Source organism: Watersipora subatra, chromosome 8 (assembly GCF_963576615.1).
Source record: "Watersipora subatra chromosome 8, tzWatSuba1.1, whole genome shotgun sequence".
NCBI lineage: Eukaryota > Metazoa > Bryozoa > Gymnolaemata > Cheilostomatida > Watersiporidae > Watersipora > Watersipora subatra.
The window spans coordinates 65096057-65119204 of NC_088715.1; the positions used below are offsets into that span (position 1 = coordinate 65096057).

General features: G+C 35.8%; 1 protein-coding gene across 1 annotated transcript; it reads left to right on the forward strand.

The window, feature by feature from the left end:
• Nucleotides 1–4: 4 nt before the first annotated feature.
• Nucleotides 5–21856, forward strand: LOC137401380 (methylosome subunit pICln-like). The gene is made up of 6 exons (XM_068087697.1): nucleotides 5–171; nucleotides 9643–9776; nucleotides 10089–10181; nucleotides 13530–13604; nucleotides 20705–20833; nucleotides 21677–21856. Exons 1-6 carry the CDS (start codon nucleotides 53–55, stop codon nucleotides 21712–21714), a joined length of 588 nt encoding a protein of 195 aa, XP_067943798.1. The 5' UTR covers nucleotides 5–52; the 3' UTR covers nucleotides 21715–21856.
• Nucleotides 21857–23148: the final 1292 nt, after the last annotated feature.

A 23148-nucleotide genomic window follows, 5' to 3' on the forward strand; every position in this document is an offset into this window, starting at 1 on the left:
GGTAGAAAACGTGAAGATTCGTTTTTTCTTTTAATAAAACAATTTCCGCAAAATGGTGACGATGACTGCTCAGCAAATTCCTGATTCTGGAATAGTTCATGAAGAACCTCTCACAGAATTTTTTGTGAAAGGTAATAGTTGTGGTACCGGCACGCTTTACATTGCAGAAAGGTTTGTTACTACAATTGTGTAATACCCGCTTATTAGGTGAAGGGTGTTTCGGCAATTTTATATTCATTGTATTGATTGTTTCATTTTGTTGTGGAATTTTAAACAAATGCATGTCGATGACATTCTGTGTCATAGTTAACGGTAAAACATCTCCACCTACCCAGGTAACATCAGGTGTGCCCCAGGGGTCGGTGCTTGGACCCTTGCTTTTTCTTTTATATATCAATGACCTTCCAGAGTCTCTGAACTGTCCAAAGACATCCATACGTTTATTTGCGGATGATGCCATACTTTTTAGACCAATAGAATGTGCGTCCGACAGCCTTCTGCTTCAGGACCAACTGTGCAGAGTGGCTGCATGGGCTGAGTCGTGGCAGTTGAGATTTAATGCTAATAAATGCACATCTACATCTGTGGAACCAGTTAGATTTTCACATATATACAACTATTGCGGTACATCTCTTATATCCTCGCAATCCTTTTTATACTTGGGTATACTTGTTTCTAGCACCCTCAATTTTAATGAACACATAAATCGCATCATACGTAAGGCTAACGGCACTCTTTTTATGCTTATGCGGACCCTTAAGAAAACATCTCCTAATGTCAAAAGGACAGCATACTATAGTGTGTGTCGTCCACTGCTAGAGTACGCTTCGGAAATCTGGAGTCCACATTTTGATTATAGTATACAAGATTTAGAATCCATTAACCGAAAAGCTTTTAGGTGGGCCAACAATTTAAGAAAATTTGATAGTATATCATCAGAAATGGTGAAAATGGGATGGCAAACACTTGCAGAGAGAAGACGCATCAAGGACGAAAGCACACTGCAAAAAATTTTAAGCCAAGACCTAATGGTCGATTTTAATAGATTTGTAATTAAGAACTCATCCTATTTTACTCGAGGCTCCAATATCAGACACACAATCAATACAAGTGCAATGAAACACTCTTTTTTTAACCGTGCGATGAAATTTTAACATCTGATTCTCTTATAAACTAGACCAAGCGATCTTATACTTTTATCCTTCAGACTTAGATAAATAAGTCTATGCTTATTTGTGATCTTATTTTATGCCTAATGCACCATTTTATTTCTACAGGCCTAGCGGCCACTTGAGATATTTTACAGAGATAGATAGATAGATGAGATTGGACGTAAAAACTATTGAAACCTGAATGCCGATATTCAGTGACCCGAACATCAGCATTACTAATAATATTCTTACAGTTGTTTTAGTGTACCTTTTCTAGATTAGTCAACAGTCAATGTAAGGTAAACATATACCAGACTGGCTAACATTGTGTGAGTCTCAAATAAAATTGGTCAAGAATTGATAAATATGTGAATGAGTTAATACATAATGTAGTGTACAAATCATGTAATTTAATGTTAAAAGCCACAGTGAACTGAACATGAAAAACATTAATGATTTTTTGAAAATTATTTTTTTTCGTTTATCTCTTAGACCCCTGTTGATGGGGAAGGGTAGGATCTACTTGATGGGTTTCACTAAAATGTCTTACAACAAAACATAGTACATTAGTTCAAACTAGCAGGAACATGAAGGGCATGAAAAAGCTGCATGCAGAATTTCAAAAGATTAATGGATGTTAGTGTAGTATAAGTTCCTTAGTGGTGTTTCCTGAGGGCAGTGTTGCTGTGCAACACTGCCCTCAGGACTACACTACCCGGACAATTTACTAAAATGGGCTGGTGATTGGCACATGCGTTTCAACACGAGTAAATGTTAAACTATGTCAATTGTTGGATCCAACTGCCTGAAACAACATTATAACTACCATATGCAGGGCACCCACCTATTAACAACAACATTATAACTGCCATATGCAAGGCACCCACCTATTAACAACCCACTCTTTTGAGGACCTGGATGTTACAATCTATAATAGACTGTCGGTTGATGAACATAGATAATATAACAAAGGAAGCTAATGGAATTTTGCCTATGCTAATGAGATCATTGAAAAGATCTAAGTCTTTGACCAGGAAGATTGTTTTTTTTTACCATTAGTAGGCCCATTTTGGAATACACTTATACTGTTTGGTCCCGTTACCTTATTAAAACCCTAGAAAGTATAAATAAAAAGGTTTTGCGCTGCCATAATCTGATCGTATAGTAGATGGGTCTAAGATCGTAGTAGATCATATAGTAGTAGTAGTCATAGTGGATGTATAACCTCTCAAAATACTCGGAGATTAGTGACATCATGTCCCAGGGATGCTGGCATTTTCTACAAGATTGACGGGGACTTCTGAGGTCAACGTTTCTAATAAAAGAATTGAAAGAAGGATGAAAATTGCAGAGGAATGATTAACTACAAAATTAAAAACATCACATAATACACGATTTGGTACCACAATGAGACATGTAACCACAGATGTTAAAAAGAACTATTTATTTTATTACGCGCTAGCGCATCGGCGGTACACAGGTGGGTAAGGCCGTTTTTGGCAGGATTGTGACGCGCGGGACATTTGAACGCTTCCACGCATACTTCTCAGCTCAAATGCGAAATTCTGGTGTCATTCATACTGTTTTAGAAAGCACTTGACATCAACTATCACTGAATGAGATTTCATTTTTGTCATGCAATGCATTAACAAATTATAAACCATTAAAGCTGGTGTGACGCGCGGGACCATAATTTGGCATGAACAACTTCTCTTTGATCAATTGGAAAAATCTTCTGAAATTTTGGACTCATAACATTATTATTTGACGAGATCAAAGCTCTATTGTCCTTCTATTAGGAATACATGCCATTTTGTTTCCAAACCAAATTTTAATGATTCTGTAAGGTTTGAAAGAAGACTACCACCTGTGACGCGCGGGACTGTGACGCGCGGGACTGTGACGCGCGGGACTGTGACGCGCGGAACGAAAATAACATAATGACAAATTGAGCATTTTTCTATGTTTTGTAGTTGTTATACCACAAATTGTTATGAGTTGCAGTTGTAACATTGAATATACTTTTGCTAAACCAACCAATAGTTTAAAAATGCTATATATTGTATTTATTTTATTTAAACATAAAACACATAACTTGAAAATTGTCAGACTTTCATGCAGTAAACTATTTTTTCTTAAAAACATTCTGCCATTATTATTGCCTCATTTTCTGGTACAACGTGTCTCAGTGACCTGGTAGTTGTTGCTGGTACAATAACTGGAAATACTTTAAGAAGAAAATTCCTGTGGGTGGTTCTTATGTCGTCGAGGTTTGGCCACTTGAACTGCTTGCATGCACGGTGTATGTACTTTATAGTGTAGCTACCTTCATTAGCTTCCCCTGTGAGAATTTCTCCAATGCGGACTTCGTAGGCCACTGCGACCAGCGTTTGTGGTAAGAGCTAAGTCAATGTTTGTGAAAGTATCTCCTGTGGTCACCTTTTGATTAGGTTCGCTGCTCGGTGTGGATGGAACTGGCTGCCAAGTGGAAGAACACCATTCCATCAGAGTAACATCACCATCTTCTTTAATTGCTATGTGATGGCAAGATCAAATGCCATGAATTGGAGGTGCAGTGGACCAGCGTTCTTTGCAGATCCTTGCTGTTTTAGTGATCATATTTTCTGAGATGTATAAAATCATCATTGGTTTCACTGATTTGAAAGTTATTATTGTTGCAGCTTCTGCAAATGACTTTGCCGAGTTTATGACGTACCATCCTTGATATACTGCCATTAAAACCTGTTGTTTGATGCTTTCCCCAACATCATATACTGTACCTTTGCCATGCAATGTCTCAAAAAACTCCAGTCAGCTGGCATACCCATTTCTTCCTTATGGTTAATCAAGTTTTGAAATGTGAACCGATTTTTGATTTCCGAAGCGGATCCATCACTTACATAATGAATATGTTGCCAGTTAATACTTTCTGCTTTCAGAAATTTCACAAGTTCTCTATTAAACATGTAAACAGCATCCTTAGTGTGTTCTAGGCTATCACTAACTATTGCACAGCATTTGTGGGCTAGGACTCCATCAGCTTATAATAAATCATGACAGTGAATACTGTCACCCCTATTGTGGTGTAGTAGGTGCTTTGGATTTTGGTTGCTTGCTTACAGTTTAAGTTCTCACTGAAATCTTTGTGAATGATCGCTTCCCCATTTTTTCAAATTCTGTTTGAGGTAACTGATTGATTTGTGTTGATGGTTGGAAGTGTACATATGAAGGGAAAGTGATGTCTTTTGGTATTTCAGCAGCACAAGCAAGTCAGATGATGGCATCAGATCTTCGAGCTTGTTTAGGAAGCTGTTTTGGCCATCTCTCCAGTGATAGAAATTCGCATGTTCTTTTGCGCTAACAACCAAACTATCGATTGAATCGGCGCCACAAGAGTCACATTCCCTCTTTACACATGATTCATTTTCCATGTTACACACAGTTCTTTTCAGTAGCTGGTGAACAGTAGTCGGCATTTCCAAAGAACAGACACTGGCCTGCCGCAGTCCCAGTAGAGCTAATTCCGCATTTTCGCAGTATTTGCAAGCAGACAATTTGATGTCTAGAACCTGGCTTGCAATTTACTAGGCCCAACTTTTTAAATTTGTTAGGGCTCACTTTGACATCTGGATATTCCTTACTGAAAATCTCAAAGATGTCACTCAACATGTAGTTCAGCAGGTGTTTCCGAAGCTTTCGTCGCTTGTGGACAGGAAGCGTGGCATGATGTTAACAGCAGTTTGGCAGTCATTAGAATACATGCCAGTTCAGAACAAAGTCTTACCGTATCTAGAAGGGAAACCTACTTTCTCTACTGACTGAAAATTCAATGCCTGAGTGAAAGAGAATTTTTGTAACCGTACTTTAAAAATACACATTTGGTTCAAAGATTACCTGGTGATTTGCACATTAGGTGTGTGTATCAGAAGAGTAGGCTAATATTGACAAGCTCCAGATTCTGAGTTACAAAACATCATAAAATAATTCTAATTCATTAATTTTCTCAAAGAAACTGGCTTTTAGACTTGGAATATCTAGCATTACTTTCACATGCCAGGGTATAAAAGAGAACTCTCAAACAAAGGCAGACATCACCATATTATTAAAAATGTCCCTCGCGTCACAAATACTTCCATGTACCGATAAAACAGAAACTTGCAGTATTTTCAGCAAATTGGCGAGTTTGGCTAAGCTATAGCAGCCCAAAATCGAATTATAGATAATAATTTTTCATCTCAGATAGCTTAGGAAGAACAGGCTGCAACTAAATGCACTAAAATTGTGACGCGCGGGACAAACTAATTTTTGCTCGCCTGCATTATAAGGAGAAATTTGCGTTTGCTCTAAAAAAACACCTGGGCTAAAAAATCCACCCTTGTATTGATTATAAAATGGAAGCAAAATTTATTTCAGAATGAATTGCAAAGTTTGAGAGGATATGATCAATTGTCCCGCTCGTCACACACCATACATTAAAAACCTACTTGCATGCCCAAAATCTTCGTGAGAAAAGATTTCATCATAAAAACCTTTGTGTTTCCACATGTCTGAACATGTTTACTCGCTAATTAACTGAAAATTATGGTTGCAAAGAGCAGAAAAAAATTGCCTTTGTGTGTGACACCATGCTTGGCCTTGCCCAGGTATTAGAAAGCCCCTTATAAACACTTGCAGATAATGTAGTTGACTGCCACTTGCCATTAGCCTGGCACATTGCCAAAGACTAATTTGAGTACGCTATTATCCGTATTGCTAAACTTACCAATATGAGCCGTGAGAGCAAGCTTTAGTCACGATGCTTTGTGTCATGTTACTCATACCGGCTCATATCGCCTCAGAACTCAATGCACCTCGCTTAGCTTAATTGTAAGGTATTTGCCTGGTGATCGGGAGGTTCTGAGATCAAAACTTCTGTGATATGGATTCTTCATTCCAATATTTTAATAGCTGTAGCTGGACAAACCGAAGTACACACAAACTTTAAGATTTACATATATCTTATCCCAAGTTATCTCTTTTTTATATACAGTAGATGCTCCATATATATATATATGGAACGTCTACTGTATATAAAATGCTTCATATAATGTATACAGTGCACCTTCAGGATACGATTTTAATCCATTCCTTTGTTGGTATCATATGGTGAAAAAATTGTATAGAGGGCTATAGAAACCATAGTAATTATATAATGCAAACATTCCCTGATAAAAATTTTATACAAGCACTGTACATATTAAAAATCAGTAACAAAATAGTATGTTAACCTGAATAACTATAGTTATCTACGGTAACTTTAGTGTATTTATTGGTCATGATCTGCATTAAAATGGAATGTTGCAATATGCTATGTGAAGTACATACCATAAAGAGTTCTTACCTTCAAGACAGATGTACACATAACATAAACTTTGAATATACTTTAAAGGTTGACTTGCAACAAAATTCACATTACAGTTATTTGGTATCAAAAGATTCACCATGTCTTACTCTGTTGTGTTGTAAGTGCAAAATATGTGGAAATGTGATTACAAGCTCTTAAAAGCTCAAAAACGAAAAGCCGCCGTAGATTGGAATCTTTTTATTTCGGTGACGTGACCACGAAATTTGGTTATCGTCTTGTCACGTATGTTCTCACGTGAATTGAAACACCAATACAAAGCTCAATATAAAACTTAGCGTAGAACTAGTTTATGACAAACGCTTCAGGTTTCACCGAAGACCCCGTATCAAATATAGATGCTCGCTACTTTACAGTTTTGTTTTGACATTATTCAATCGTCAAGTCGTAATCTGATCATGTGACCCAATACTTCGCAAATAATTTTTGCAGCACTTTTCGATTATCACAGGTGACCAACAGGCTCGTCATTATTATTAGACAATGATATGTACTCCTGCGAGCTAAGGTTAAAAAGTTTAATGATTTTTTACGGTAAGTTATAAGATATCAGTGCTAAAAGTGACAGAATTACAATAACGATAAAACAGACGCGTAAGAACAATAGACATAGTTTTATTGAATGCGTGAAGTATATTTGTGAAAATATTTCGACGAATAAGGTTGCAAGAAAGTGTAAACAGAAACTATCCTTCACAACTACATCACATTTTAGCCGTTTTGGAAAGGGAATCCAAACTACGGCGGTCTCGTGTGGCTGCGATTTTCTGTTCGTTTTTGAGCTTTCAAGAGCTTGTAATCACCTTTCCACATATTTTGCACCTACAACACAACAGAGTAAGACATGGTGAATCTTTTGATATCAAATAACTGTAATGTGAATTTTGTTACAAGCCAACCTTTAAATAAGTTTAGCTTACTAAACACACACTTGAAGCTAATTTTTAGTATTTATTTTTAGCTATTTTACTAAATTTTAACTTTTTACCCCTAAAATTTTATCACCCATTAGTTTCTGGTCTCATTTTCAATATATTTTTAGCTGATCTCATTAAAACCTTTTGCAACCTAATTTAGCAAGAAAGCCTGAACAATGCTGGTTTCGTGATGAAGTGGTTTTTGTTATCAGGTTACAAGAAGTTATCTGATCGCTGACCTTATGTTTGAGGGATCGCAACTCCAACTATCTACTAAGTATTAAAAGGAAAATATTACCGTTTTACACACAAAATTGCTGAACTGCGAGAAATCAGTCATTGTGTCTCTTTCAGGCGTTGTGAAATTTTTTTGGACGATCAGCATTTCGGGGTCTTTGATATTTTGACTTATGTAATAAGCACACTGACTGCAAAGTTGAACTCAAGGCATAACTTGTATAATTAATTTGTATAAAGTTGTTTAATTTGTATGATGAAAAAGATTCGAATGGTGAAAAAAGCACCGTGTTCCATTTCATAAGGTGAAAAAATCGTATATCAGAGTAATTGTATCCAAAGGGAGCACTGTACCTCCTATAACGTATATTCCAAATAGCATAACGAATTTAATGGAAGTTTTTGCTTCCGTATTGCTCAAAAGTACATTGTCTGCCACTATTTATCAATATGAGCAACAATATATCATTAATGCAGCAGTTGATGCGTTTCTTGTTACCTAAATTCTGGTTTTGCTCTTTTAACTTTTAGAAAAACAGCATGCAAAATCTCCAGTTTTTGACTGCTTTGCAAATATGAAAGCCAAAATAATTTTTTAATGTTATTCAAAGTGTGGATTGTGAAGCAAGGTGCAGTAAAATGTACTGATGGCAGTATTCAAACCCGCTATCGCTTGGAGTGTAAACCTGACATTGGCAGTGTATAAAGTTAGTAAAATTTTTTGTCGCCTTTAAGCACCTGTCAAACAGTAATTAGTCTAATAAAAATATTTTTATAATAATTGCTAAGCTTGTGGTAAAAGGTTTTGCATGTATTTTTATTTTGTAAACTATCCCAAAATTACGCTCATTGAATTTAAAAATGTCTCCAAACTTAGTAATTTCACAATCGGGGTAGGCTTAAGTCGAGGTTTAAAAACACACTGAAAAGGAATATGAAGGAGACAGGCCATAACAGATAGCATGGGAGGGACATGTTGGATCAGACCAAAAAGAAAACTCGTTGTTCTGACAGACTGCTGTCATAAAGACAGACTCTGTGATGAAAACGGTTCCAATATTACATCTTTGTATAAAGGCTTTCAAGGGAACTCTAATAAAATAACTTTCTAGTTTCCTGGTTTCTTAAACAAAGTATTTGGTTTCATATTAACATACATCTCTATCAAAGTATTCACTAATAATGCAAACCCTACTTTATCATGTGGCTGGTGTTAGAACGAATCACATTGTCTTGTGGCTGGTGTAAGAACAAGTCACATTGTCTTGTGGCTTGTGTAAGAACGAATCACTTTGTCTTGTGGCTGGTGTTAGAACGAATCACTTTGTCTTGTGGCTGGTGTAAGAACGAATCACTTTGTCTTGTGGCTGGTGTAAGAATGAATCGCATTGTCTTGTGGCTGGTGTAAGAACGAATCACTTTGTCTTGCGGCTGGTGTAAGAACGAATCACATTGTCTTGCAATCATTTCAAAGGATCTCATCAATGTCATTACCATACTATTTGTTTTCCACAAAGGTTGTTTAGGTTATAACAATGGTCTTGTCATTTGTTTATTAAAATTAGCCCTCAAAGTAGCTGTAGCCCAGACCTATTGTACTTTACTAAAGACAGGTCGGCATCCCCAGCTGGTATTTCATTGTAAGTCTCCTAGTGCGGGGTGACAAATACAACAGAGGAAGTTTGTGATTTACACTCTTACCTTGTAAGCGCTTCAAGTTACGGTAGTCTTGAGTAATCATCTAGCTAATTCTTGTTCTATCGAAATTTCTAAATGACAGAAGTTATCCTTTCTCCATGACCAGTAACAGATAACTCCCTATTTGGTTTATAGATTGGAACACTGAACTGTCAATTCAGTTTAGGAGCAGGTTTATGGCAAATGTAATTATTGGCAATGCATGCTGGGAATGATAGTTTGATCAATTGTTTTGCAGCAAGGTATTATGGCTGAACAGTGGAGGAAATGGGGTTTCACTCGCCTACCCTAGCATAGGAATACATGCCATTGCAAGGGACACGTCATCCTTTCCTCACGAGTGTCTTTTTCTGCTCCTTGATGATGCACTCGGTGAGTCTCATGTATTCTTTATTGCTGTTCACTTGCTAGTCATGTTACTGTCAGTGTTTGTCCACTCTGCGTCACCTGCTAGTTCTATTACTGTCGGTGTTTATCCACTGTATGTGTCACCTGGTAGTCATGTTACTGTCAGTGTTTATCCACTTTATGTGTCACCTGCTAGTCATGTTACTGTCAGTGTTTATCCACAGTATGTGACACCTGCTATCCATGACGGTTACGTATCATTTCACTTGCTAGCTATGTTACTTGTCAACTTTGTCATGTTATTGCTAGTCATGACTCGAATGTTTTTACTGTCAGATGAAGAGGAACCCATGGAAGAGGAAGAGAGTGATGATGATTCACAGACAACTCCTACGGAAGTAAGATTTGTCCCCTCCAACAAGGAAAGCTGTAAGTTTGGCTCATTAATTAAGGAGGAGATAATTAAAGAATGTTAATGTTTATTTGTTTTTTCGTAGTTTCAGAGGTAGGTAAGGATTGTATTGAGTGAAATACCAGTTTTGAATAAGGACACATAGCTCTATGTGATCCTGAGCATCATCATGGTCTACTGTGAGCTTCTAGACATCATTTATTTGATATTCATTGTTTTCTAATATATCAGTATGATTATCAGATACCGTAAAACCTTTATTTAATTGCCATGGCGCTCCATTTTTCAACCCTTCTCCTATAGTGGCAGTCATATGGAGGTGGCGTTCAAATTGAGGCTGGTGTTGTATTATTCAAATACAGTGAAACTCGGCTAACTCGACCTTCAAGTGACCGAAAGAAGGTGCTCGAGTTATTAAAGCATTCAAGTTATGAAAACTGTCACAAGTGCATGTATTTATCAGTACATATACAAACTATATATAAACCAAAAGCATTGATTGCTTGTTACAAGTTAAGGGGCCTCTCATGTAATGTTTCAACAATTTTTATCAGAAAGTATAAATATTTTCCTATTACTTGAGATTCGTTTGTTTGTTTTAGGTGATGTGACTGCCAGGGCGTTTTCAGATTAAAATAGGCAAAACCTGATCGCGGTTGAAACTCTCAGAAAAAAAACATCTTTCTTTTGAGCGTTTAAAAAAAACAGTTTTGCCAACTTTTCTTTAAGTTTATCTGAAGGTTACCTCGCTTCTCCTTGCTTGTGGAGGACTATCCTCAAGCGGATGTTTGGTAAAATTTGATTTTTTGCCAACCTTTAGAAAATTCGTTAACGAAAATATTTTGCCGATAGTGGTAATAATAACGCCTAAGAACTACTAAAAGTTGTTATTTATCTCTATGGCTTGGAATAAAGTAATATTCTAAAGCGATAACAACCATCTCGGTAGCCATTGGGCAAAAACCTGTTTGAGTTAATGATGTTAAGGTCGAGTTCTCTAAAGCAATTTATCATTGCGTGGGAATGGACTAAACAACTCCGTTCGAGTTAACCATGTGTTCGAGCTATCCGAGGGCGAGTTATTCGAGTTTCACTGTACATGGTTCGTCAGAATTTTGGGAAGATAAATTTAACCCTTCTACGAGCGGAGCGAATGTCGCCTATATTTTGTACTCTCTTCCGGGCGAAGCGACATTAACCATTTTAGATGCAAGAAATTTGTTAACTTTCCATAGATCTCTAAATAATTATACACAATAGATATCTATAATGCCATTTGATATCTATTGCTTGCAATACATCTGTGACGATATAATAGCTTGTGCGATGCTTTGCGATTTTGTTGGAGCTTTAATTTCTTATTGCATTCTAAATTTTAAGGCATAGTTTTATTTTATAATAAATATATTTAACAATGCTGCATAAAAGCTCATCGTACTCATTGTTATGTTTTTATTATTATTATTATTATTGTTATGTTTTTTAAAGTTTGTTGAAGTTTAAAGTTTTAAACTGGTTTTTGTGTGCAATAGAAGATGAGTTATGAGTGTCGATCTATCATAAACCTTATTCAACTGCAATAATGCTATCAAATAATATGCTATGAGTCTGCTAATTTATAAGTCATGTTATAATATTCTATTAAATGCTACAAGTATGTATTCAAGAACAAGTGACATGAAAAAGCCATAGTTATAATAATGCATGCAAAAACAAAAAATAACAATTTTGAAACAAAAATATTTCCATCGTTTGTTGCCCCAGTTGCAAATTATTGTTGCTTTTGTTTGGAAGCATTGGTTTTTCGTTCTGGCTGTTTAATACCTTACGCAATGTCTTCTAATCTCAACTCTTCTTCTGCACTGCTGAACTACTCAATATTAGTGTCCAAACAATTTTTTTCGGCAGAGCAAAACTTTAGGCATCCAACTTTAGGCAACTTTTGCATCTTACACAAATAATGATAAAATTTTGCGCGCTAGGCACAATTTTTAGCCTAAAACTAGTTGTTCATATGCCATCGTAAATGTGAACCATTTTTCACATATGTCGAAGCATCCAGACCACGCTAAACAAAGAACTATTTACCAGATACAGTAATTAATTATTTCTATGGCGTTGCTTTCAAACTTGGAACGAAAAAACTAAAAAGCTTTTGAGTTGAAAAAACGGACTTTAATACGAACAGAAACAATGAAAAAATTGATTATTATTAATGTAAACGATTCATTATTAATACGATTTTGTGGACACTTTGCTACTGATCACTTGATATTATGGGTTCATAAATATCAAAAATTGTCAAAGTGGCGGTCAAATTGAGGTGACGTTCATTTAAAAGGTGGTGCTTTATTTTTTAATGCTTGTCTTATAGTTGCTTTCAAATAGAGGTGGCGTTAAAATAGAGGTGGTGTTCAATTAGAGGTTTTACAGTATATACATATACTGTTATATACTTATATATAGTAACTGTTATATACTGATATATACTGTTATATATTATAATCATTATACATGTATAATGATTGTATAATGAATGTATACTCTGTGATAGATAAGACCATCCTATATATAGTCTAGCAATATACTCTCTGATAGATAAGACCATCCTATATATAGTCTAGCAATATATAGTCTAGCAATTATAGTCTAGCAATATATAGTCTAGCAATATATAGTCTAGCAATATATAGTCTAGCAATATATAGTCTAGCAATATATAGTCTAGCAATATATAGTCTAGCAATATATAGTCTAGCAATTATAGTCTAGCAATATATAGTCTAGCAATATATAGTCTAGCAATATATAGTCTAGCAATATATAGTCTAGCAATTATAGTCTAGCAATTATAGTCTAGCAATTATAGTCTAGCAATATATAGTCTAGCAATACATAGTCTAGCAATATATAGTCTAGCAATATATAGTCTAGCAATATATAGTCTAGTAATATAAAGTCTAGCAATATACTCTCGACTCTAATCACAATCTATGTACAAGATTTCTTACGTTATCGTGTATATAATTATTGTGAGTGCTGTAATATAATAATATTTTACCATTGTATTTACAATATATAATTGTCGGTGGCCATCATAATTTACATGTAGCGAAGAAGCCATTTATTCTCGCAACACTGAGCATTGTATATCCTACTTTTTGTTTGTAGACACTCATGCGTAGTAAAGAGGCTATCATATACATAATCGTAACTACCGGGCAGCTAATGGTATAACTATACATGTCTGGTGACATATCTATCACACACCTAATAACATAACTCATGTCACTATTACATGTATAACTGTATTGCTATTATACCTACTTCGTGGGAACATAACTCTCAATGCTCCTCTTCTTCAGTGGATGCCATATACACAGCAATGGGGGTCTGCCAGGAACTGCATCCTGACCCAGAGGATGTTGACTCTGACAATGGTGAGTCTTGTATTTGTTTCAAACTCTACTTGCCAAATCGCTTCTCAACAGACAAACTTCCATGACTAGTGAATCACTTTTAGTTAGATAGCTTACATGTGTGCAAACAGTCTTGCCAGTTCCGTATTCATCATTAGAACAGTAAGAGTGTTTGATACAGCATCATTTAGTACATTAAAGATGTGGTTGCGTCAAATTTGAGTAGATCTTAAAAGAAAGCATTTTTTTCTCTATCAATTAATATGTTGTTTGTTGTGTTAGGCGATCTCATTGCCAAGATATTTGAAAATTAAGATCGAAAAAATCTGATCGCGGTAAAAACGCTCAGCCCAAAAAAACTTGCCCGAAATGATGTCACGCATGATATATCTGTCAATATATCTCGTATTCACATCGGCTATTTGCGATAAAAGTCTAGTCCTACGCGGCTCTATTGGCATATATTTTATTTTGTATTTGCTCATGTTGACTAGAATAAAATTTCAAATCCAGCTACAGATACATTATTACCAATGTCTCAACCGCCTCAAACAAGGAAAATTACAAACTTGTCATATTAGCTTCTTCTAAATGCTGTGTAAACATCTTAGTACCGACTACCAATTCTACCGGTCTATGGTAATTCTGTCAATCAAACTATGTAGAATAAGGTCTTTGTATCGGCACAGTTCCGTCGCTACCCACACTAACGATATACAGCCTCCCAAAAGCCCCGCCCACATTATGCCTGTCACCTATCCTGGGGTGGGGCTGTATATCATTGCCCACACCGAAAACTAGTTTCTTACTACCGTAAGTAAAATAAGCAAGCTGCGTCTTTGAAAAGAATATACATAGGGATAGAGTTTTAAAGATGAGAAATCTGCTGCAAACTGGATTTGAACTCACATTCTCCAGTTCTGTGGACATCCATATACCATATCCAATTCACTACAACATTCTGCAAATCAAGTTTTGCATTATCTTCAACAATATTATTTTATTATATAATTTTTACAAGCAAAAAATTTTTCATCTTGGCATAAAGCTTTTATTAAAAATATTCATCAAGTCGTGGCCACTAACATAGTTTTAGCTGATAAAATAAGACAAATTCATCTACTGCTGCAAACTCAAACAAAACATGGTTTATGCAGCACACATTCAAGTCTCTCTTTCCCATTTATGGCAGTTTCCACACTGACAAAGCTGCTTCGGCGGGTGGGATGACATAAACATCCTGTAATCAGTAAAATAAATGCAATAAATATATGTCATTCATAGATATTTCATTCTAGCGCGTATTTACTGAAAGCTTTCAAATTGGGAGTTAGATAGATTGTGAGTTTAATTTTAAAAACGAATAAATGTTTAACAAAAGCATAAGTACGCCAAGCCAATGATTCGAAGCTTTGGTTCTGGAAGTTAAAGATTTGCATTGATCTATCGATTTTCTTCACTTTCTACAAGTGAGAAGTGAACATCTATAGTCAAATCATAAATCTAATTTACTAGATAACACTGCCACAGAAGATTTGAAGCAAATGTAGCTAGGTGAACCGATAAAAAATTATAAAACGATGATTAGTGATAGCAAAAAGTTATAATTTTATTAATTAGTACATGTATTAATGAGTACTAAAAATATTACCTTTAGTATATTCATCAATCTAAGCCATTGTATTGCTAGATGCTATGGATTAAAAAGAAGCTGTCAAGAACTCACTGTACATACGTAACTCGCACGCGCAGGAAATTACATTTTAGCCTCAAACAGGGAAATATAATCTGAATGTAAACTCAACAGTATATCTATAGGAGACTCAAAGTAAAAGATAAATTTACCTCCATTCTCCTATCTTCCTCCGTAGCACTGTAACCACCTGATGCACAGAAAACTCGGAGTCGCCTTCGCAGTAACTTCACAGCAATTTTTACAATTCTGTTGTTCGCCAATAAAACGTGTCGATCGAGTAATTAATTAAAGTAACGATGTTAATTAATTTAGTAAATATCCGATGTCCATCCGATTTAATAATAGAGTAAAATCCCTAAATTTGAGATCACAGACAACGCGTTTTACGAGTGATAACATTTATTACGACCTATATAAAAATTTCATGCTGATGATTGGCTAATGAAGCGACCTTATATTTATGGCTCGTAGACTCTTTTCAGATGAATCACTAGTGATTTCACGAACGAAGCACCCGCTGGAATGTGAGCTTTTTAAAAGATGGCCTCATTCAAATGCATATATCTCTGGACAGGATTGGTCTACAAAGACAAAAATGACATCAAATTGTAGCTGATGCTTTAGCCTTTCATTGGTCTTAATTTCATTAAATCGACTTTTTTGACGCAACCACATCTTTAAGAGAGTTTGATACAGCACCATTCAGGTTGGGTTGGGCGCAACTTTACGAGAGACTGCAAAATTTGTGCTCTCTCCGTTGCTTTTTTTAAATTTAAAAACATGTTAAGCAATGAGTACTAAATCAAAAAAAGAGGAAAGAAACATCTTCTGAAACTAATAAAGAAGGGCAGATAGACAAACTGGACAGTCAGACTTCTGAAGAAGAAACAAGTAGAGCAATATAACCCAATCAGCTGCCATACATCTTGTCTAGGATCAAATCTCTTCACAAGAAAATAGATCACACCGAAAGGACTAAAACTACCTATGACATTCTGGGTAAGCCGGAAAACCTACAGATAGTAATAAATTGTTTTGCTGCCGGTTATGAGGTTTTCAAACTAGGTTTCGTGATTTACCTATCATCCAACTGTAAAGTGGAGTCGATCAAGGAGAATATAGACCATTCTGGTCTCGTTGTGCACTCAAGTGTTTCAGTCTTGTATACTGTGAATTTTTACAACGCTACGAGTAGAATATTTGTGAACCAGCTTACAAATCTTGACATCTTCTTTTTCCACTATGAACATTTATTAACCACCTTCATAGAGGATCAGGAGAAAACTCTTAATGAGCAAATAAAAACAAAGTGCGTTGGTGAGCTTCCAACACTGTTTCCATCCAATTCTTCATCATGTAATCAATCATTGCTCTTGTGTCTGTCTACAATTAATCTTGAAGCCTCAACAAGTGCTTCTCACACTACTTCTTAAAAAGCTACAGAAACATAAAAATTACTCAAAATTGAGTACTACAGTAGAATTCCTAATGTCCAGAGTTGCGGAGTTGGAAGCAAAAGTGACAAGTTACAATCAACATCTATTTCCACAGAGAATTTCAAGTGTGAATTCATGAACTATCCATCATGGTCATCAAATCAGTTTGATAACAAGCTACTAGCTATGCGAGAATCATCGTCTGATGAGCTCAAGGAGCTTAAGAGTTCTTATACTGAGACAACAAAACGAAATTTTCATGTCTAAAGTCGACCGCCACAGAAACAATCACATCAACCAATGCTACAGTGTGTTAAAACCCCGAAAGTTAATCATGCAACAAACAAAATATGCCTTCAACTTCAAATCTTACCCTAATGGAAGTTGATCAGCGTATTCCAGCAACAGCTGTCAAGCAACCAGTTCAACCTGAACAACAGAAAACTGCTTTTGTTGGAAACATCAACATTGTGGTTTCAATTCGATCAAACTCTTTATATAAATCATTTAATCAAGACACAGTATGGAAGGCTATTAACAGTCATTACGGGCCAACCATCATTGAACTCGTAAGTCGTTACAACTTCAAATCAAACAATTCTAGGATTATGATTCAGTTCCGATCCCGGCACATCACTAAAGGAGCTATAGACTGCTGGAAATCTGATCTGTTTGATGGATCATCCTGCAGACTGCCCATTGATCCAGATTTTCTTAAGGAGAATGTAGTTATTGTTAAAGGCGTCCCACTCGATGTAGATGACAATAGCATTAATCAAGATAACAAAGATACTGACCCTGATACCTCTATAGAAAGATTGTTCAATGATGGTGAAATATTGAGGTCATTAAAGATGAAGTTTTCCTCATCCCTATTTTACCAAAATGCCATCTCACATGGAATAAGTATGCCACCAGTTCATTGTTCATGCCATGCAGAACCTTTTAAATGATGGATCTCTCTAAAGGATTTTCCAGTGCCCATTTGAATAAGAGATTTATCTTCCAAAATGGATGAAGCCGAGTATTTGATTTTCAAGTATAAATTTTTTTTGAGACATATATTGGAGCTAGACACGGTGATGATTACTTTAATATTTCCGGTTTCAATATGATAAGAAATGATAGGAACTATAACCAGGATGGTGGCTTGTTATGCTATATTTGCTACTCCATTAATCTCAATTAGTAGTTTACAGCACCTGTTTTGTCCGTGTCTGTCTCATCCATTTCATCGGCTATAACTTACCAAAGGTGAGGAGCTACACATGTTTGGCTCTGTGTTATTATGCGCATACTATGCAGCTCAGGGATGTAGAGTCATACACATGAGATTGTGTAAGCAACAGTAGTAACTCATGCTGAGATCTCATGTAAAATTTCATGTTATTGTTGGGAGAAATGCAAGATGCACGAGGGATGCTCTCTTTAGTCTGAACTTCTGCTGTGTCAAAGAGTTATATAGACTGACATTGAAGTAATTTAACTGGTGTAAACTTCCAGGGTGTATTCTGATGGAAAACAATAGTTTTCAGACGGAGCTATTGATGTTCTGTTGGCCTCTTAGAAAGTTTGTTGACAAAATCCATATTTGAGTTGCAGGGTTTGCATGAAAAGAAATCAAATAGTTTTTCATAATTTTGCGAAGATCATTTTTTCTTGATGAAAAATCTTGTTTTGATGTGTAACAAAATCTGCAAACACTCCTCTGTCATGAATTAACACGCATGATGGAGATAATTGACTTTATGTTTAGAACAATGCTATAGAAAGACCTTTTAAGTTAGGACCTATGAGTTAATTTAGTAAACCACAAAACAGGATAAATTGTGAGGTATCAACTGTAACTGGTACAGTTTTTACTCGCTACTCTGTTTAATAGAGGACATTGTGGCATCAAACTTTACTGCAATCAGCTCAAGTACAAGCATGGATGAATGTTCTACGCCTCTGGTTCCATTCAATCCGAAATAAAAAACCAGCTAGGTACCAAAGAACCAACAATGTGGAATTTATATTTCTCGTTGATCAGCCGCAACAATCACCTCAAGGAAGAATGACTTGAATTTTTTATAGTGACTTGTGATGTGAAACTGCTAGCAGCTCTGCTCCACTAACTTACATGAAGGTTGCCCACTATAATTTTATATAACTGTCAAGTGTGAGAAATACAGGAAGCTGTCAATCGAAAGGATGTAAGTTACTAATACTGAAAAGTGGGTTCACCAGAATTCTGATATGCAATGCAATTCACAAATCATTGCATGATCAAAAATGAGTGAAAAGATCAAATTTAACAAAAAAATTGAAAGAAAATTAATTTAAATATAAAAATGGTGGTTTGTTTCAACCCTGTTAAGTAGTTCATAGCAGGGCTGTATTGTTCATTTTTAGGATGTCTCTGCCAATATCTTGAGTAGCCCTCTTCGGCGATTTGTGAGGGCTGTAGGTCCGGGCGGGGCGGGGCGGGCTCGGGAGGGGTGCAACGCCCTCCCGAATATTGAAAAACTTTTACAGAACACACACAAAAAACCCTGTTTGAGAGCAGTTTTAATTGCATTATTGCAACTTATACAAGCAAGCATAATACTAAAAAGGTCTCTAAAAAATCATGAAGATTGCTGTGTATCACCTTCCGTACGAATTATTGAATATATGTCATGTGGTATGTAAACTTGTGCCAGGGGTAAGAAAGAAAAATATTATGATTATTGATTAAGATTTGATAATAAACTCTAAACAGCAAATCTATAAATAAAAGACTAAAAATTATTTAAAATTGAATATTAGAAGGTTTGTGATTCTGCTGAGAAAAAATAATGGTAGAACAATGAAACTAACTTAAGCTGTCTAAATCTATAATAAGAGCACCAGTCACTGAGTGACTCAAAGTTCAATGTGATATCAGAGTTCTTTCCTAAATATTATTTAAATTTGAAGATGGTAGATTTTGGATATAACAAAGTTAGAGATTTTTCTCACGCCTTGGGTGATCAGGTTTGGTGCTGATGGTACAACCCTTACTCATGGATAAACAGGTTCAACGAGTGAGCATAAAATAAAAACTATACAATAAATATTTCCATGCAAATATAGATAATAACATAGCTCACTAAACAAACAAATTATAGACATATAATACATGACTAGAACTTGTCAAGCAGGATGATATTAAAAAAGAAAAACACAAAATTACGAAAAGTTTAAATCAACTGTTACATGTATGCAGCCTCAGAAAATCTTGAGTTGATTTCTTTGCAATGAAGTAGATGTTTTCACGTAAAGATAGTGTGAAAAAAATTAGCAAGCATACTCGATATATGAGCAATAAGAAGAAAGTTCGCGGCATTTGAAATTAGTAATCAGTTCAGTGACTATCGTCAGAATATTTCGTAAAACTGCAATAAGGCTAGTAAAGCCAACCAAGAATTACTCTACGGGATCCCGTAAGTAATTGGCTTCTCATAATTATCAAAATAATTATAAAATAATATAATATTAATTATTCATCTTAAGAGGTAGTAAAGGTTTTGAAGACCAGAATTTATGGTAGTCGTCAAAATCAAAACTCTTCGTCTGTTCAACAGCGTCTAGCACATTTAAACTTAACCGTTATCATTACTTATGTGAATCCAGAACAGACAAAACCGAAACATCTGTTCTCCGTTCCCTTCTCAGCAGTAAAAAGAAAGGTGTCGAAATGGATTCGCTAGGTTTGCAACCACTAGTAGTATCCTGAAAACGGGCTCTGCGCGATACGTTCGCACCTTTCGTCCGAACATTGTCGACACTAAACAACAAGAAAATCACCGTTTGGCCATTCTGGGTGCTGAAATTTTGCCTCTGCACAGCAGAAGCTGCCTCATAGAACAATACGGCCCTGGTTCATAGTAGAATATCCCTGTGGACAACTTGGAGAGATACTGGCCACTCCCATCAGAATGTAAAGTTAGACTTTCACTTACACGATGAACCGTTTGAGTTTGTAGAGTTTTATGGAGACGAAGAGATAATAGGTGATGGAACTCACTTATCAGCGCAGGGGATGAGCAATCTCTTAAGAATGGAGCAAATGCTCTCAGCTAATGGTGATACAAATGGACAACAGTCTGAAGAGGGTGAGTTATTCCTGCATTATGTCATGTCTGGGTTTGCTTCCCCCTTCCCAATGAAAAGGGGCCCAAAGCAAACGGCTTTCACTTGGCTCACTAAAATCATGAAGATCTCAGACTCGTATTGACTCACATAAAATGAATCCTGCCAAATATGGTGAATTTTATCAGCATGTCTCTGCACTCAGTCTCTCGTATAATGTGTTCAGGTTATGTAAAAGCATTCTGCTCACTCAGTTATTGGCCTTGTGTTTAGTTTATCAAGAACATTGCAAACCATGTAAACATGGTAATTATATTAAATGTAGCCGATTACATGTTATTTTATATTATTTTACATTTTAGATGTACAGTTTTAATAAGCCTGAAACTTATTACGATAAGAATTAATTGTTTTGCTAATCGTGTTGGGACATCATATTAGACACCAAATAGTTTACAAAGGAAAACTTTCAAATTCAAAATCATGCGGACTCATTTTATTTTGCTGTAGCGCTGATAAACTTGATGTAATATCACCGCAAGCACCTCTGTACCTGTACATGTATATCCATACCTGTACATGTATATCCATACCTGTATATGTATATCCATACCTGTACATGTATATTCATACCTGTGGATGTATATCCATACCTGTACATGTATATTCATACCTGTGGATGTATATCCATACCTGTAGATGTACCTGTATTTTTGTATCTGTGTATGTACATGTATTTTTGTACCTGTGTTTATGCGTGTCTTTTTGTACCTGCGTATATATGTGTATATCTATACCTGTGTACATACGTGTATATCTATACCTGTGGACCCTCTTGCATGACCCAACATTATTTTAATTATTAGACGAGATGGATGAAGGGGGACAGTTTGAGAATGCCTGAATCATTTGTGGACGAGATAAACTCAGTGAACTTTCCTTTTGTCTTGAAGAGCAGTTGTCTTACTCGCTACTGTACAGTATATTGCTTATTGTGAATAGCCCTTTTTTTATTTTGTACATAATACAATAATGGTACTGCATGACATCACATCTCTGATCTATAATTATTGATTGGTACTGATTGGTAGAAAGCATGCTAAAAGGCTGAATCGCGATCTATCCAGCTGCCAGGTTGTATCTGTATCTGATCATTTACTCCTATCAGCTATGACATCACGTATAACATTTGGCTGAGAGCCAACACCATCCCACCCAATAGTTCCCTCACTCTGTTATTCATAGATTATCTTGCTAGAGCTTTTATCTTGCTAGAAAATCCTTAGCTCTTATGACATCCATGGCATATTGAGACTATGCTGTTGCACATCCTGCTGTATGTCTATTTCCCACATTGCAGAATGCTATAGGGATCAATGTCTATGGTCCATCTCTTTTTTCAAATATCTGTATTTCAGATGCTATGTTTCTGTGTTTAGCTGATAATTTATGCATGACAGTTATACAAAACTTAAACCTTTCTTGCTAAAGTTGTCAGGAGTCAAAAGGTGTCTTGGATTTATCATTAGATGCATTGGTATCTGCTAAATTATATTAAATAGAGTGATCCAGATTGATGAACTGAAATATTAAAATCCCAACAGCCATGTCATGTGAGTTTTTATCACAGGTCCATATTATGAATAACTCGGAACCTGTTTGACTTACGACTGAATAAAATAGCCCACTGAAAATATGATCAATATGGTCATTTTACATTGATAGAAAATGTGATAAATATGATTGACAGTTGAAAACTACCAAGGTACTAGAAGCCATTAAACGTAACTATTTTGTCTTTCTTATAAATAGTTATCAAAAGATTTTCATGTGCCGAGCGCAAATCGACAAAAGTTTTGTGCCCAGAAATAAATTACTTTAATAATTCTATACGAGGTCATTCAGTTAGCTCTATTTATAAAACCTCACAATCCATCACACCCTTTAAAAACATCAGGTACTTGATGTATTTCACTCCTTTGGTTTTCCTTTACAAATTCGATGTCGAAACTGACAAATCTAAACACTGAAATCTTAAGGGCAGTCTGTTAAATTATTTATTTAACAGACTGCCCACAAATCGATCGTTGTTGTAAAGACTTGGCAAGAGAAGACAAGTCAGGTATGGGATTCAACAGTGGAGAATAAAATTCCAGCAGTCCACAGCTATTCAAGTGCCTCTACTGTTACTTTACTAAATCACACCTGAAAACACTGACCTAAACAACCTCGGTGTCCAGGGAGACTTGCTAGAGGCTAGAGTCATCACATGCAAAGTGGGAGCCAATGGCAAATACACAACCAAGGGAAGTCGACATTACATAAACACTCCCTGAGG